The 16,946-nt window shown below is 42.0% G+C and overlaps 1 protein-coding gene across 1 annotated transcript in view; it reads left to right on the forward strand.

Annotated features, from left to right (window-relative positions):
- The window catches only part of XPO6 (exportin 6), a gene marked incomplete in the record, with an annotated part of 1,798,279 nt that overhangs the window by 261,011 nt on the left and 1,520,322 nt on the right, over window positions 1-16,946 (forward strand). The window contains 1 exon segment of the mRNA XM_044089811.1: window positions 8,416-8,506. Coding sequence (XP_043945746.1) covers window positions 8,416-8,506 — 91 coding nt within the window.

Below are 16,946 nucleotides of genomic sequence, written 5' to 3' on the forward strand. Positions count from 1 at the left end.
AAGTGCCCATTGCTACGCCATTCATCTGTAGAAAAAACTCATCTTGGAAAGTAACATTATTTTCAAGTATAATCTCTAATGGACCACAAACCAACAAAATCTTATTTGGAATAAGCTTCCTGTCTGTATTGAGGAACTCTTACTTTATCAATTCCCCCATACATTCGGAATACTCGTGAAAAAGAGATTCAAAATCCATAGTAAGTAATACAAATGCTTCATCATCATCAATAGTTTCCATTCTATCGTATAGACACTGTAAAAACATATTTGTCTCTCTGAATAGTGTGACAACTGTTTAAGAACTCATGTAAAATACCTTCTATCTACATAAATCGATAGAAGCTCAGTACACCAGCCTGCTCCTGATACAATGGGACGCATAGGAGGGGCAGTAATATGCTTATGGATTTTGGGTAAGCCATATATTCTAGGAATTAAAGGTTTCTGTACCAAAAAATAATTAAACAAAGGTTCATCAATTAATCCCGTGATCAGTAAATCAAATACTAAGACACATTATCAATGATAGCAGTTACAGCTGCTTTTGTTAATGCTTGGTAAATACAATTATCTAATAACAAAGCATTCATCTGACTAATATACAGATCTTTATCCATTAAAACAATTTTGCCACCTTTGTCAGCCTGCTTTATAACAAGGTAATGCAGGTTCTGTAATTCATTCAGGGCCCTATATTCTGATGCAGTAAGGTTATAAAAAGTGCAACCATTTAAATTGGTGGTATACATTTCTTTAAAGGCATGTTCCTAAATATCTACAAATCTTTGTATACGTGGAGGAGTAGGAGGTATGTAGGCACTAGGTTTCTTGTTTGCATTTAATATTTACATCATTGTTAGGGAATTTTGTAGGAAATGCCTACACTTCAGAGCAGGCTCTGTGCTCTATCAGATGTTCTTTGTGTTTCACTGTTGCAGTCATTACATTTGGGTAATCTGCTTGCAGGTTGCCCTCAGTCGGCCTGATTAACAAAGTCTTGGGTCTTGCGTCGGTTGCTGTCCCTTCTTCCTTGACGTCAGGGGTATAAAACATGCAGCCGATGTCATTACAGTTCTCTCCACTTCCCTTTGGTTTATCTACTGCACCCAGGGTATTCACAAAGTGTCTGGCTCCGGCCGTTGCATTTTGCAGGCAGAGAAGTATTCATATATGCCCATACCTGGACGATTCTTTATCATACAGAAAGCCAGGGCATGCTATTAAAACATCGGGCATTTGTAAAGAAACTTCTAACCTTGCTGGGGTACACCATAAACGAAAAGAAATGTCATCTAGTACCCTGCCAACAGAATTGTATTCCTGGGCGCAAGCTTGAGCACAACTTCCCAGATTGCTTACCTCACGCCAGAGAAACAAGTTTATTTGACAGCCTACTTCAAACTACTGGCCACAAAGACCCAGCTATCAGCAAGGAAAATTTTGGAAGTCCTGGGGTTCATAGCCTCTTGCATTCTACTAATTCCATATGCAAGACTGCATATGAGGAAACTACAATGTTATCTAAAAAGCCTATGGTGTCAACATTCTTAGGACCTGGAATCGGTGATTCCTATCATTCCTTTTATAGCGACAGAGTTCCTTTGGTGGACAGAGGCTTGCCACCTCAACAAGGGGCTCCCTTTCAGTCTAACCCCTGCTGCCCAAACCCTGACTTCATACTCAGTCTATGCATGGGGGGCTCACTTGGCAGGGCAAGTAGAACCCAAGTCAGATGCACCTGCATATCAGCCAAAAAGAAGTGTTAGCTGTACAGAATTTCCTGACAGCCTTCAAGGACCACATCCTTCCAGGACAATTATTGGTAAAGACTGACAACATAACCGTTGCAAGCAGGGGGGAACCCACTTGTACCCTCTCTGCAGACTAGCCATGGCTCTGTGGAACACCGCCTTGAGCTACCAAGTGCACCTACAAGCTAAATTCACTGGCAGACGACCTAAGCATAGATCTGATGGACCCACGCGAATGGAAACTAACTAATAATCAACCTCTTGAACAAATGAGGGACGCCAGAGATGGACCTGTTTGCCTCCCCCCAGAACTACCAATTGGACAAATTCTGCACAAGGACTCCCCACAGTCAAGCTTGGAAAGTGGATGCCCTGTCCTTTACCTGGGAAAGCCTCTTGGTTTATGCCTTCCCCCTCTGCCTCTCTTCTCGAAGGTTCTGCTAAAGATCAAACTGGACAAGCCAAGGACAATTGTTGCACCAGACTGGCCTCGCCAGCACTGGTACCCCCTCTTGTGCAATATGACACTGCTGGATCCATGGCACCCATCTCTGGCACCTTCCCTACTGTCCCAGCAGGCAGGCCAGATTCTGCACCCTCTGCTTCAAACCCTGAACCTTGCAGCCTGGCTAATTCCTTGAACTCCCCAACAGCATCCCTCAGTAAGCAAGTGCTAGAGGGCATTCTGGAAGCAAGGAGACTAGTACTAGGAAATTCTATGCTGAAAAGTGGAGAAGATGCTGTTCCTGGAGCTAGACCCAGGGTATGGGTACCATGGTGCCCAGTTTACCTCATATTCTTCAGTACTTAACAGAAATGCTCTACAAGGGCCTATCCTTGTCAATTAAAATTCATGCCTCTGTAATTTCAGCACATTGCAATACTGATCCACCCCACTTCTCTCACCCTCTGTTAAAGCAATTCCTCAGAGGGGCTAAAAATGTAAGACCCCAGGCAAGCCCCTACTCCAGCCTGGGACCTTAACTTTGTATTGGAAAAGGTCATTTTCCCTCCATTTGAACTAGCTGCAACTGCAGAGTTGAAATCCTTAAACAGCCTTCCTTCTAGCCATCACTACAGCAAGAAGTGTCCCTCATGGCAGTGGAGCCCTTCATTATCTTCCATGCAGACAGGGTTTCCCTCCGTACCAGTCAATCCTTTATGCCCAAGGTGGTGTCTAATGTGGCCCTAAATCAATCCATTCATTTGCCTACCTTTTTCCCTAATCCACAAAACAAAGGAGAATGAATTCTGCACTCTCTGAACGTGTACAGACAACTTAGATTTTATTTGGACAGGACTAAGCCTCTCAAAATCTGAACAGCTGCTAGTTGGCTTTGCTGCAGGGGCAGAGGGGAAGGCCATTTCAAAGCAAACCATTTCTAAATGGATAGCCCATTGCATTTATTTCTGCTGCTGGCACCATGGAAAACCTGCCCCACAGGGGATAAGATCACAGTCCACCAGGGCTGCATCTACCTCTACAGCCTTTGAGGGGTCCCTACCAGTGACATCCTAGAAGCTGCTACCTGGAGCTGTGTTCATACTTTCAGCTCTTTCCTTTCATCTTTGGCCCTTAGGATTTGCTGTGTCCAAGCAAGCTATTTCTTTAATTTCTACAGCAGTTTTTTTGTTATGCCTTTCATGCTAAGAGGCTTCCTTTTTGTGTTGAGGCTCTTTCTACTAGATCTGTGGCCTCTGGTGCTTTTTCAAGGGTTTGTATACTAATGCTGCTCTTGAGGCAGCTACCTGGACTTCTCTGCATACATTTACTAAGCAGTACAAGTTGGATGGAGTCTCCAGTGCTAGAGCTGGTTTTACTAGGGCCGTCTTTCATGGCTTCCTAGAGAGCTCTGATGGTCATTCTCCCTTCTCTCTAGTGTAATGAATACTGGATCAGTGAAATGGAAGGGCATAGTATGGGTGTGTAAAATCTTAACCATAATGGTAGATGTCCTTCTCTTCACTGTTGCGGTATTCACTACCTCCCTCCTCCCCTGGTCTATTTCTCCTTTTGATGTATTGTTTACTTCTCTTTTTTCTTGGACTGGTGTTCCTCTTGGTGCTCTCAGTTCTGAGGATGGTATGTCTGGACTTTACCTTTATTCCCTATGCTATGTTGAGGAGCATGCATGTTATGTATGGCGTCCCTTAAAGCAAACTAAGTGCTTTGGTGTAGTGACCAGACTCTGTGCTGGCCTTGGCAGGAGATCCCTCTTGTGCAGTTGAAGCTTACCTGTTGGTAACTTCTGCGTGTCTGCCTTTAGGTATTCCTCTGGCTTCTAGTTTTTGAGGTCAGTCCATTTATGTCTGTGGAAAATTAGAAAAGAGGTACAGCAATGAGAACCTGAAGTTGAGTGTTTTTGTACCATCCCTGTTATGCCCAGGGAGGTCCTTTAGTTGTCACTTAATCAGTCTATTAATTTGCCTTTTTATATATATATTTACTTCTCCACAGTCTTAACAGTAAGCAGGTTCTTAATATCTTGAATCTGCACAGACAGACCAGATATTTGGGTAAAAGTAGTTATTTGCAGATCTGAACAGCTGTTTGTTTCCTTTCATCGCAGGTCTTTGGCTGTTGCAAACAAACCTCCTTTCTGCATTTCTAAGCTCATTTCTTTATTTTTTTTTTCTTGGTAATTGTCTTTCCTCATCAGTAAAGGCTCCCAAGAAAGCTGATATGGGCAGTCCTGTGGTGGTTTGAAATCCCAGAAATATTGGTAGAATTGGTGCAGGCTGTGTACAAACAATGTTTGGCCTCAGAGGGGTTCTCTGTGGAAGTGGGTGTGCATCAGATTTCAGCTGAGCTCACTGCTGTTTGTACTGATGTGTTCATTTGCATTTCCCATCTACACATCACAAATGTCATCCAAAAATCTAAAATATTTATAAATTGTAAATGTTTTGTTTATAAAGAGAAGAAAAAAATAAAATGAATTTCCCAACACTATAGTACTAAATTAGTGAAAACCAGGGCCACTGCTCCCCTCATTGCTACGGTTTCTCTTCCCTTCAAAGGTACACAATTATTGCATAAAAATCAGTTCCATAAATATGCACAACACTTTAATCTCTGTGCATTAAATCACTTTCTTTGGCCAAGGCTTCATAAAACCCTTCCAAACCCAGTTCATGAGGAATGACCAGGAATAAGTCTTTAACATCTCTCCTAACTAAATTCACAAAGTTCACTTTCTCCAGTTTATTTAAAAAAAAGTCACATCGATTAAAACGTATCGTTAAAATTCTGTAACTTAAAATAAACTAACTTGGTCAAAGACTTAGTTTTGAAACCATCTGGTGCTGTTCTAGGCCTTAAAAATTTGGTGCAAGACCTTTCTTGTTTTCCTTGTTAATCCCATTTATCGATGGGACTAAGGGTTTATTAACTTTCAGGTATTGATATTTGGTCAAGAAAAAATTCCAAACAAATCATTTACCACCAAATCAGCTCTGACTAGAAATATTGCCCCTCCTTCATTGAGGCAGTCAGGAAATGTTACCCCATCATGCAAATATTCCAACATTTATTGGAATAGGTATAACTATCCATTATTTCAACCCCTCCACCTTTATCTGATTTTCACACATATTGAATGATTATGTTTTAATTCATTTTGCAACAGTTCATCAGGTGTTAGATTGATATACATGTGGAACGTAATTGTTTCTGTAGAATTGTCTTAAGTCATGTGCACTTAATTTTTCATACAATGTTGCAGTCAGCACTAAAGTTGGATTTTAATGTACTCTTACAAGCAAGAGCCAAATTCAAAAAACAATTCCAGGTTTAATTTTCTTGTATGTAATTTAACTCTTAACATATCTGCAAGGCTTAAAACTTTTTTGCAGTCTCAAAGGTGAACCTTTTTGACAGCAGTTCACCAGAAATAGGAGTAATTTCCAAATATGTGTAATTATAAATCTTAAAACCATCAAAATCAAAAATGACAACTTTATCAGAATTTTTCTCCTGTCACCCTGCCCAATCTGTTTGCAGTTCCCAGCCATCAACTGATTGTTCTTGTGGTAATTCTTTGATCTTTTCCTGGGGGACTATCAATTGCCTTTTCTCTAGACGTTCCTATCATCTGAAGGGTTGGGGGAGACTAAAAAAATCCTGATTTAATTGTTCATTAGACTGTTTTCATGTTCCACAGCATCGCCAAGTACCTTACTTACAAATTTAGATTTGTTTAACTGCAGCTTGGATTAGATTTATTCCTTTTTGTCCCTCCTAAGTTTCAATTCCTTTGTTTTTCTTGCATTCCCACAGTACTTCTACACATTTAAAAATCTTTAACGTTTTTCATACAATTCAAAAAATAATCTGTATTTTCCTGCAAACCTTTTAATTTCCTCCTCCAAATTTCCCATCTTTCTAATATAGTCTGTCATTAGCAAATGCATTAACTCTGTTTCATTATGATCAAACAGATGTAGGCATTCCCCATGTAAAACTGTTCATGAACCATTTGAGAATGTAAATATTTTTAGCTGCTTTGGAACCAAACACACTTTAAGTTATCAATCTGCATGCCCCTATAAATTTTCAGTGTTATTCAAGTTTATAAGTAGTCTCTTAATGTTTCATTTCTCACATCCATTTGCTCTACCAAGGAAACGTCCAATTTTAAACTCTCCAGGAACCATTTATTTAACTTGTGGTTTGGTATATCACACTCCATCAACAGTCGTATTAAAAAGCACAGCCTCCACATAGGCAGTCTATTTTTTACCGTAAGCGCAATCGCCAATTACCTCTGTTCTACTCATCTTGTCTCTCCACTTTTTTTATCTTGCAATAAATTCATAACATTATCAGTGTGGTTGACCACCTGAGTCAGTTTTATAAGCCAAGCCCAGTTTGGCACATCTCCAAACTTCAGCTAATATCTTGTATTGATAGAGGACCCCTTGCATTCATGTTGCTCATGGTTCATGTCACAACAAGGACTAGATCAAAGCCACACACCACAATATACTCAAAGCATGTTGTACTGTTTAACCACAAAAGAGAAATAAAAACATGCCGCTGTGTACTACACGGACCCAGCACCTTTAAACAGTTTAGCTCATTCCAAAAACCGTAACTTCCTCAAAACAAGAGTTGCATCATTTCCCTTCCTTGAGTAACATTTCTAGAAGTCCCAACATTAAACTAATTAGTATGAAGTTGGAATTATATTTTATGTACTGTTTTTAATAGTTTGTTTAGAATTGGGTGCATGCAGTACAGAGTTTTGTTTCTTTTTTTTTTATGGCTCCCAAGTATACAATGTCCAGAAGGTTTAGGATTTTTGCTTGGGTATTTTTATACCCCAGAAAATTTTTCGTCAGGTAGATAGTAAATGTTAGAGGTGTGATAGGAATGAAAGTGATAACTGGGAACATGTTTTTGTGAGAATGAGTTGGCACACAAGGAAATTATTTTGAGCTGGGGCACAGGACCTGAATTGCCTAGTTATACTCAATAATGTAATCTGTCTGTATTTAAGTATTGAATATTGTAAAAGAGGTAGAAGAACTGAAAGTGGGCTCTAGAAAACTGGAGGAGCAAATTAAATGGACATTGAATTTGTGTGAACACTAGATGCAGAAAAGTCAAATTGGAGTCTTTGAAAGGCAAGAGTTCAATTTATGTAATGCTAGACTGAATTTGTTAGAAAGAAAACATTTAATTTATGTAAATGGAAAAAATACAATGGTCTGTTTCTTTCTAGTAATGTACATGTTACGTTTGAATTTACTTTGAATCAAGCCATCAGTTTCCCAAGTATTTTGTCTGGATTCTCCTAACCAGGAATAAAGGATTCTGCATACTCTGGATGTGTGTAGGCAGTCCATGCACTGTATTGACAGAACTAAGTCTTTAGAAATGTTTGTTTATTGTAATGGGGCAGAGAAATGATAATCCATGTCAAAACAGAGTATTTTGAGGTTGACACCAGCTATTGCCAAGCGTCAATTCTACAAGAACCTTTGCTTCTCTGGTGGCTTACAGGAAAAGGGTGGGCTCTAGAAGCATTCTAGAGGTGGCAGCATTGGCCTCTGTACCTACTTTCACAAAAGATTACAAACTAGATTCCTTTCCCAGGTTAAGGGCTGGCATTACTAGGGCCATTCTTCAGGGGCGGCACCTTGGCCCTTATGCTGCCTTGTCCCAGGTTGGATAGGCCATGGTAATCAACCTGTATAGTCAAAGGCTACTCTAGCAATGAGAATGGTGAACATAGTACAGTTGTGCAAGTTTTACTTACAATAGTAGATGTGTGAACTCTTGCTGCAGTAGCTGCTCCCACCATCCAACCCATACTTCTGCATATAGTTTGTAATTATTTGCAACTGTTCATCTTGAATCTCTAAAAGATACAAGTTGTCCTCTGTATATGGACAAGAAAGTTCTGGAATTGTCTACACTTGACGGTTTTCCCTCCAGTTGGGTAGATGATCACCAATAAGTGTGGGCGAGAGCTAGATTTTTTTGAAGCTGGCTGTTTGTTGTATTCTAACAAAGGCTACTGCAGCAGTAAGGAATTTGAACAAGTACTGTTACGGTAAGTTCAACTAGCAAAACTGTACTTTTTTTTTTTCTTGTGCAAGTCTGCTAAAATGATCTTAACTGGGTTCCAGTTGTAAATTTGTTTTAATTTTTCAGGCATCAGAAGAGGCCTCTTTGCGTGCCTTAGAGAGTCTTATGTCAGAGTTTTTCCATGACCGTACAACTAATGAACGAAAGCATGAGATAGGTGAGTTGCCAACATACATTTAATATAGGAGACGATCCCTTATCCACTTAAAAAGAAAAGCCAGTGAATTAAACTTTTTTATACATACTGTTAATAAGTTAAGGGTGTTGTGCAAATAAGGCTGGTTAACTGACATGTGAAATGTTGACTGAAGTGTAGGTCTGTATATTGAATTTGTTTTTGATGTGCATGTTCAAAATTTGCATTTGATAATGGCCTTCAGTGTCATCTTTGCTTTGTGTATTAATTTTAGAAGTGTCCTTTGTTCTGTTGCATACAACTTAACATCATTTCCCAATTTCCTTTTGTATCTTTTGTTACAACAGGTAACATTGGTGATTCAGAGATATTGCGTTTTCCTCACTTGCTGCAACTTTGGTGCTGCCATGTATATCTCCTGAGTCCATTAATACTATGTACATACAACTGACTAGAGCTGCATTTTTTTCCTTTTATTGGAGTGCAATGAACAGACATTTTGTTGTTGCTTTTCTGTCCGACTTGTTATGGAGTTTATTGTATGGTGTTAATCATTAGAGCAGTGTTACAGAAGCCAAAGCTATATGCTTCATATTCTGTCCAAGATGTAACAGAATCAACCTCCAAAGCTTACGAGCATCTTCCAGGAGTCCTAACTGCTGAACAGTTTTGGTGAGCAAAGTGTCAGTGGTTAGTGCCGCTTTTGAAGTGTGCCCTTCCCTACAGGCTTTGAGTGATTTTTTTTTTTGGCTAGTGCTCCTTCAAGGCTTGGCAGAAGTTCCCTGTTGTGGAATACTTCTACTTTACCAATTTATGTTAAAAAAAAAAAAAAAAAATTTTTCCTGTTAGAAATATTAAGGGCTAGAATTAATGTTTTTAATGGCTGTCATTAAAAGACTTTACCTTAAAATTTACATTTTTTGGTAGCGTGAGGGTTAATTTTCAATTTTTTTTAATGAGAAAAAAGTTGTCCTTTGTATTAAATATTATAGCCAAGGTCTAGGACTGGTGGTTCTGGAGGTTCATTGTAAAATCTGAGTCAAAATTTAACTTTTTCAGTCAGGTTGTATCACTGACTGTCTAATGGCCCACTACCCTCTTGTCAGCAACTTGTTTTTGTTGAGATATGGACCATTTCTGGGGCTGTCTGGTTCTTCCTTCCCCGATCTGCAGAAAGAAAGTTATGTTTTCTGTCTTAAAGCTGGCTTCCTCAATGCCATAGCTACCAATAAGTGAATCTGCTGTGGCCCTTTTTGGTTCCCTGGACAGCTAATCTTTCTTTCAATTTCTGGTGTTGCTGCTCCAAGCTGCTAAGGACTGAGACGGGCAACTCTATGGCGGTTTGATTGTCCTGTTTGGACAAGTTAGAACCACACTTGTCTGTTAGAGGAGGGAACAGAAAATGGTCTACCACAGAGTTGCTCTGAGGAACTTGATCCCTGAGGAAGGGAAAGTTTATCCAATCAGTCTTTTGTGGGGCTCCCCCAGGAAAAGGAAACAATGTTAGACATTTTTCTTCTCCTGTGTCACACAACATAGATAGGGGAAGAATAGCTTGGCTTTGCTTAAACTCTTTCAAGCCTTTGTTTTTACATTCTGAATCTTCACTGAAATTAAGACAAGAATGATTATGTTCATAGTGTTTCACTGTTGCAGCCCTAACCAATGGGTTATTTGGCTCCTAGTAGTCCTCTATCATCCAGAATACCAAAGGTAAGTAAAAGTGATGTCTGCTGTCTGTTGTAAAGGACGTCAGGGCGTCCGATACAAAAGGAGGCAGCTGATATCACTTCCTCTGTCTTCCTTGCCGTGGAGCCCAAAGCAGAAGCATTTCTTGCATGAGTGCCGGTCGGCAGTTTACCTTTTTTGTTTCAGTCTAAGGCTACAAAGTTGAAGTCCACTACAGTTAAGTATTCTGTTGGGGATCCTCTTATTTCTTGCCTTAACGAATAATTCTTACCTGTGGAAAGCAGATTCTCCATAGAGATTTTCATTCCTATTGTATTTGTTTAGGCCTTGACCATGACGTTCCTAATTGTGAGCTCTGTGCTTCCTTTAATACGCGTATTAGTAGTCTGGCTAAGCTTTTAGCTAAACATTTTGGAGTTTGGCCTAAGTTTGTCGGTATTATGGCATCCACTTGTCTTCAGGCTTTGGGTATTCCCAAGAAACATAAGGATAAGGACTGCAACAGGCTTCTGAAGGTGACGTCCTCTAAGTTGGTGATCAGTCGTGGTAGCCTGTGAGGTGCCTTTGCAGCCCCTGCAGCCCGCAGATTTTCAACTGCAGGCCTCTGATGAGACCATTTCAGAGGCCCCCAGGCCTCTGGCTTCCATTTTGCTTTCTGACCTTCAGCCTGTTGTCTCTTCAGCTGGATCCAGAGCCGCTAAGCTGACTCTGGTGTCTGAGGCCTCTGGTCTTTGTTACGACAGCAAGCTCATACTTCGGCTGCAACTTTAGCGGTTGCTAGGCTTCCCAGAGTCCTTCAGACTTGCAGGTAAATGTTCCAGTCGTAAGCCTGTGAAGAAACAGGCTCCAGTTTACTCTTGTTCCCCTCATTCTCAAATGGTTAAAATGGCTGACCTTTTGACTCTTAAGGGTTCACAGCCTCTTTCAAAGAGAGGGAAGTCTCTCCTGAGGCTTTTTTATTCAGGTTCTTATGCTTCTAGCATTTCTGTTGAAGTTTCTCAGGCTTTCTCTCCTTTTGAGGATTCATACTCTTGAGTCCATCTCTTCTGCTTCTCCTATATTTCTCTTTTGGTGATATTTTATATATAGTTTATATACTCAGGGAGCATTTTAAATGGGAAAGTTATTACCCCTTTCTAAGAAAAGGATTAGGGAGTTTTTGGATTTGCGTTAGCATAAGCCTTTGGCTATTCCACCTGTGTTGGAAGTGGTTGATTGTGTTTTTCTGGAAAATTCGGTTCCTCCTGCTCCCAGGAAACCTGACTGGTAATAGAGTCCTTGATACTCATTTGTTTCTTTTCAGGAATCTGTTGGCTGATCCAGAGGTTATTTCTCAAGGTCCTAAAGGAGTTAAGGCCACTGTTACTAGGACTCGTGTTCCTTCTGACAGGGAATCTAGGAACCTAGATAGGTGGGGTTTAAAGGTTTATACCTCTGCCACTCTTGCTATTAGATCTACTAATGGTCTTTTTCATATGCTGAAGTGCCAGCAGCACACCTTGGAAACTATTGAGTCTAGGATAGCAAGTGTGCCTCTGGCAGAGAGGGATATGCAGGATTTGCTCAATTCTGCCAGTCATGTCAGTTAACATTCTTTACATTGTGGTTTTGACATTCTAGAAGCCTCCTGTAGGGCTGCAGCTGCTGGCTCTGTTATTAGAAGGCATGCTTGGCTCAAGGAGCAGCCCCTACCAGAGCATGTCAAGGCTAGGCTTTTGGATGCACCTTTGCATAAGAACAGTTTTTTTTTTTTTTTAGAGGAAGTGCTCAAGAAGATGGTAGACGAGGCCAAGTCTATGCAGATAGTTTAAGACTTTCTGCAAGTTCAGCCTCCTTGCTTTAGCAGGAATTGCCCTTCTAAGAGTTGGACGTTCCCTGATACCAGCAGACCACTGATTTCCTTCAAGGATGCATCTGCAGTCCTTACATATGGGGTTGTCCTGCCTCAGGCAGCCCTTCGGTCGGCCGGATTCCAAAGTCTGGGTCCGGCGTCGGCTGATGTCGCCTTCTCCCCGACGTCAGAGCGCCTGGGGTATAAAAGCATCAGCCGACGCCATCTTCCCCAGTCTTTCTTGCCGTGTGGTGCCCGAAGCAGAAGCAGTTCGCAAGTGCCGGTCGGCCAGCTCCTGTAACTTCAGCTACCGAAGACTTCAAAAGCTAAGTACCCCGTTGGGGACTCTTTCTTGCCTCAGCCGATGTCAGTTCAAACGCTTAAAGGTAATAATTGCTTAACTTGTGGGAAAAATACCTCATAAGGATTTCCATTCTTACTGCCTCCCCTGCCTAGGCCCAGACCATGACGTCTCTGCCTGTACAGCCTGTGCCTCCTTCAACCGACGCACTCTTAGGCATCGGGCGGAGTTTGCAGAGGAATTTTTTGGGGCTAGTTACTGTTACAATATGCTGTCGGAGACTCCGACTTCTCATTTAACAAAAAACGGAAAAGACAGTTTCCCTTGGTACAAATCCTTCCTTCATCCTTAGTTTGCTCTGACTAATTTGAACCAAACTATCTAACTGCCTGTATTTTTTCCTAATCATTCAAACAGTGCAGAAATATAAATTTCATCAGCTTGATGTTCAGACAGTTATGGTTCTGCCTACATAGAACTAAGGAACTTAGAAAATCAGACTAATTGTTTGTGTCCTTTCCTCAAACTAGAATAGGTCTGCCAGTCTCTAAAGTGACTATGTAATTAGATTTCCAACTATATTTCCTTTATCTACTCCTCCAGTGAGAAGAACCTTCCGTATAAAGTTAAGGCTCATTCTACAAGATTCCTGTCCACATCTGCTGCCTTTCAAGCCAGAGTTCCAGTTGACAGTATTTGTGCAGCCGCAGCTTGGGCTACCCCTCGTACCTTTGTTACTCATTACAAATTGGATTTGACCTCCAGGGGTAGAGCCTCCTTTGGTTCCACAGTACTCTAGTATATTCCCATGAGCCACCTGAGGAAAAGGTGCTATGAACGCTGTCCCATATGTAAGAATGAAGGCAAGCTAGGACTACAGAACATAAAGAAGTTATGTACTCAACATAACATTTCCATGTTTGTAGTCCATCTCACCCTTCATTCTTATGACCCCCCCCCCACCTACCCCCTGTCGGAGACGGTATTGCCTTTGGTAGGGTGGACACCTTTCATTGTTTCTGGATAATCTTTTCCATTTCTAGTTAGCAGCAAATGAGCTCTGGGGATTCTTACTAGTGCACTATGGGATACCTACCTTGCCCCAAGCCAGCTAAGACTTTGAGCTTTGTAATCGGCCAAGTCTGAGCAGAAGATTGGCTTCAAACCCATGTGTAAGAATGAAGGGTGAGATGGACTACAAACATGGAACATTATGGTGAGTACATAACTTTTTATCCAAAAATGAGCAAGAAAGGAAAATCTTGCCTACCATGGGTATTCCCTTCTGCACACCTCCGAGGTCCTTTTCATGTATCCAGAGGGAAGACAAGTTATGGTTCTAGAAATCACAAGGTTTCAATACAGACACTTCTGGAGATAATCCAACCCCCCCCCCCCATCCCGGGGAGGTGTAACAATGGATGTTGCCCACATGGTAGAGCTGTCCTGCAGCACCAAGGCTTTCAGGGTCCCTTCAGAATGTGTTAAGTGCCCCCTGAAGGGTTGCCTGACTAGTCTTCCCTGGAGGCAGTTGGAGAAGGGGTGCTTAGCCCTGCACCCCACAGCCTGAATGTTCATCACTTAACATCTTTAGCAGAGGATAATGACACGAGTTTACACCATTCACTTCATGTTCCTACCTCCCCAGACAAAAAGTTTACCCAGTGTTCCACTCTGTTAAAGAAAATCAGCAGCACTAGAGATCTCCAAATTGGCAGTCAAAAAGATCAACCTCTGGGTCCCATCAGACTAACAAGGATACAGGGTCTACTACAGGCTCTTTAGTGCCAAAAAAGAATGGACACCTCAGGCCTGTTTTGGACCTCAGTTAATCAGTGTGTGAAGCCGACCAAATTATGGATGGTTACTGTGCAGTCCATCCTGCCACTGTTAAGGAATGATGTATAGACTCTTTGGGCAACAGATCCCCAGAGGAAGCATCCTATAGACCCAGATTATCCTGTTGAAGACTTCACTTTCTCTGAAACTATATTTTTAAAATGAACACTTCAAATGGGAATCCACAGACATGTCTGAAATGCAAAAGCGGTACTATGACCTCATTCAGATGGAAGCATCAAGCCCTTTGTGCGTTCCTCCTATACTGCCTGTACTTTCCTGCCTTCTTTGATGCCTTTTCCATTGCATCTCTCAATCCAGTCTCAACCTCCCTTTCCTCGTAGAGCTGACAGAGATTGTACAAAGTCCCAGACTCTGCTAAGCACTTGATTTAAGTGCCCTCCAGCAGATCCAGCTACCATTTCTGTCTCCACAGGTAAAGCTTCCAAACTCTTGCCTACCACCACCATCCTTCTTGCTGACAGGACAGCAAAACTGTGGAAAGGATAGGTAAAAAGATTTACACCTCTTTCACTTTGGCATTTAGAGCTACTAGTTACCAGATTTGTATGGCAAAGTACACCCTGTCTCTTCTAGACTCTACCACCAGACTGTTGGCAGACATTCCAGACTCCTCGGCCAAAGCTGTCTTATCTACTGGCCGTTATGTCCCAAGTTGCCAGGCATTCTATTAAATGTAGCTACAATGCTGCAGAATCCTCCGTCAGCAGCTTCAGGTTCTGCACTTTGCAGATACTCCTGGCTGAGCTTGCAACCTCTGCCAGAGGAATTTAGGGCTAAGCTGAATGATGCACCACTTGACCATGCCTTATTTGACTCAAAAGTAGCCGATCTTTTCAAATCCCTGCTACAAAAAAGGAAGAGATGCAGGATCTTAAACATCTGCTAGTTTCTCATGTACCAAAATTTCTACAAGAATTTTCCTGCGACAACAGTTAATCAAGTAACACTCCAATCCTGCTCCTTAATCTAGACACAGGCAAGCAAGAAAGAAAAATCCTTCAGCTAGAACACCTTCCTCTAGTCAAAGGGTGCCCTTTCAGGACAGGGCAGGTAGCATCTACCTCTCCCACCAGCTGCCTCCATCCCACTGACTGCTCGCCTTTTCCACCACCTTCCTCTTTGGAATCAGATCACTTCAGACAAGTGAGTCCTCTCCATCCTCCAAGAAGGTTACTTCCTCTCTTGGATAGCCTCCCCAGTAAGTCTAGGCAAGCCACGGCCTCCTGCTCGCCAACTGCCCCTCCTGCTACTTGTACTACAATCTTTAAAACCAGGGCACTGTAGAAAAATCCTCCCTCTCTATTCTGAAAATGGTTCTACTTGAGGTTTTTTGTAGTTCCCGGAAAACAAGGGCCATGGAGACCCATCTTTGACCTTTCAAGGCTCAATCCTTTCCTAAAGGTGCCAACTTTAAAAATGCTGACCCTGCCAACTCAGTTTCCTCTTATAGGTTCATAGGTGCGTACTAGGCTAATGGCCCTGGAGCCTTTACAAGCCTAGCCCATAGGATTATGTTGGCATCGTGCCACCCGACCTCAGGTCCCAGTGCCTCTGAATAAAGCCTCTTGAGTGATCCCTAGGGTGAATTTTCTATTTCCCATCCACTCGTTAAGATCCCTTTTGAAGAGGTCCAGTGAGGTGCTCTGCTTGACATGTATGGGAAGTCTATTCTGTAGCATGAGCAGTCTCTGGCTTATGAACCTGTCCCTCCAGCATGTTTTGTCGATTGTGGCAATGTGATTGAGGTCTCTGGAGTGTGTGGTGCGGTGGGATTGGGATTTCTTTAGGTGTAGCATTTCTAACAGAGCCTTGGTCACACATGGTTTTTCAAGTCATGCAAGGTTAGAGCTTCTAAGTAGGCAATATTAGAGAATAGTTGGAGCTTGTCTGTCCATGTACGACAAATGTTTAAGGCCTAGGATCCTCTTTGTGAGGTGCTTTTGCGGCCTCTCCAGTTGTTGCAGGTGTTTAGTGGGGTACATGCCAAATGGGGCATTGTACTCAATGATAGGCCTAATGAGGGAAGTGTAGAGGGAGACGGTGTCCTCTTTCTTCCTGGATGCAAAACCCTTAGTAATGAGATGTGCCACATAGGACTTTCTGACCACTGTGGCAGTGTGGTGCTCAAGAGAGGCTGCTGTCAGCATGTGTTCCCAGATCTCAATGCCTTCAGTTTTCAGCCGACTAACATCGATGTGGTAATGCATGGGAACCGAGGTTTTCCCAAAGGAGATGACCACACTTTTTTGGCATTGAGCTTAAAGTCATGGTTGACGCCAGTTGTTGGTCTCTGAGGCCTTTCTGTAAGATGTCGACATCACCTGGGGAGTTAATAGCTCCCAACTTGCAATAATTTGCAAACTGTCAGCCTGGACTTCAGAGAAGTAGATACCAAACAGAAGAGGACACAGGACTGAACCCTGCGGGACTTCACTCGTGACTGGTTGGCAATCTAACTTGGAGTCCGCTACTTTCACACTGTAGGTTCCAACTGTGAGCCAGTTTGCAACCCATCTAGTGAAACAGGGGTTGATGCTTAGCTTACTGAGTTTTTCTGATTCCTGAGTGGGGAATATTATCAAAGGCCTTGACCAGATCAAGGTAGGCTGTATGAACCACCTTTCCTTCATCCACAGCTCTGGTGACTGACTCAAAGAAGGTGACCAAGTTGAGCTGGAATGATCTAACCTTCACAAAACCAAACTGTGGGATCCAGAGTTTGGATATTCCCTATATCCTTGTTTGTTCCATGATGATGTGTTCCATAGCTTTGCATA

This window comes from Protopterus annectens, chromosome 12.part0 (genome assembly GCF_019279795.1).
Source record: "Protopterus annectens isolate FY-2018-M chromosome 12.part0, PAN1.0, whole genome shotgun sequence".
NCBI lineage: Eukaryota > Metazoa > Chordata > Ceratodontiformes > Protopteridae > Protopterus > Protopterus annectens.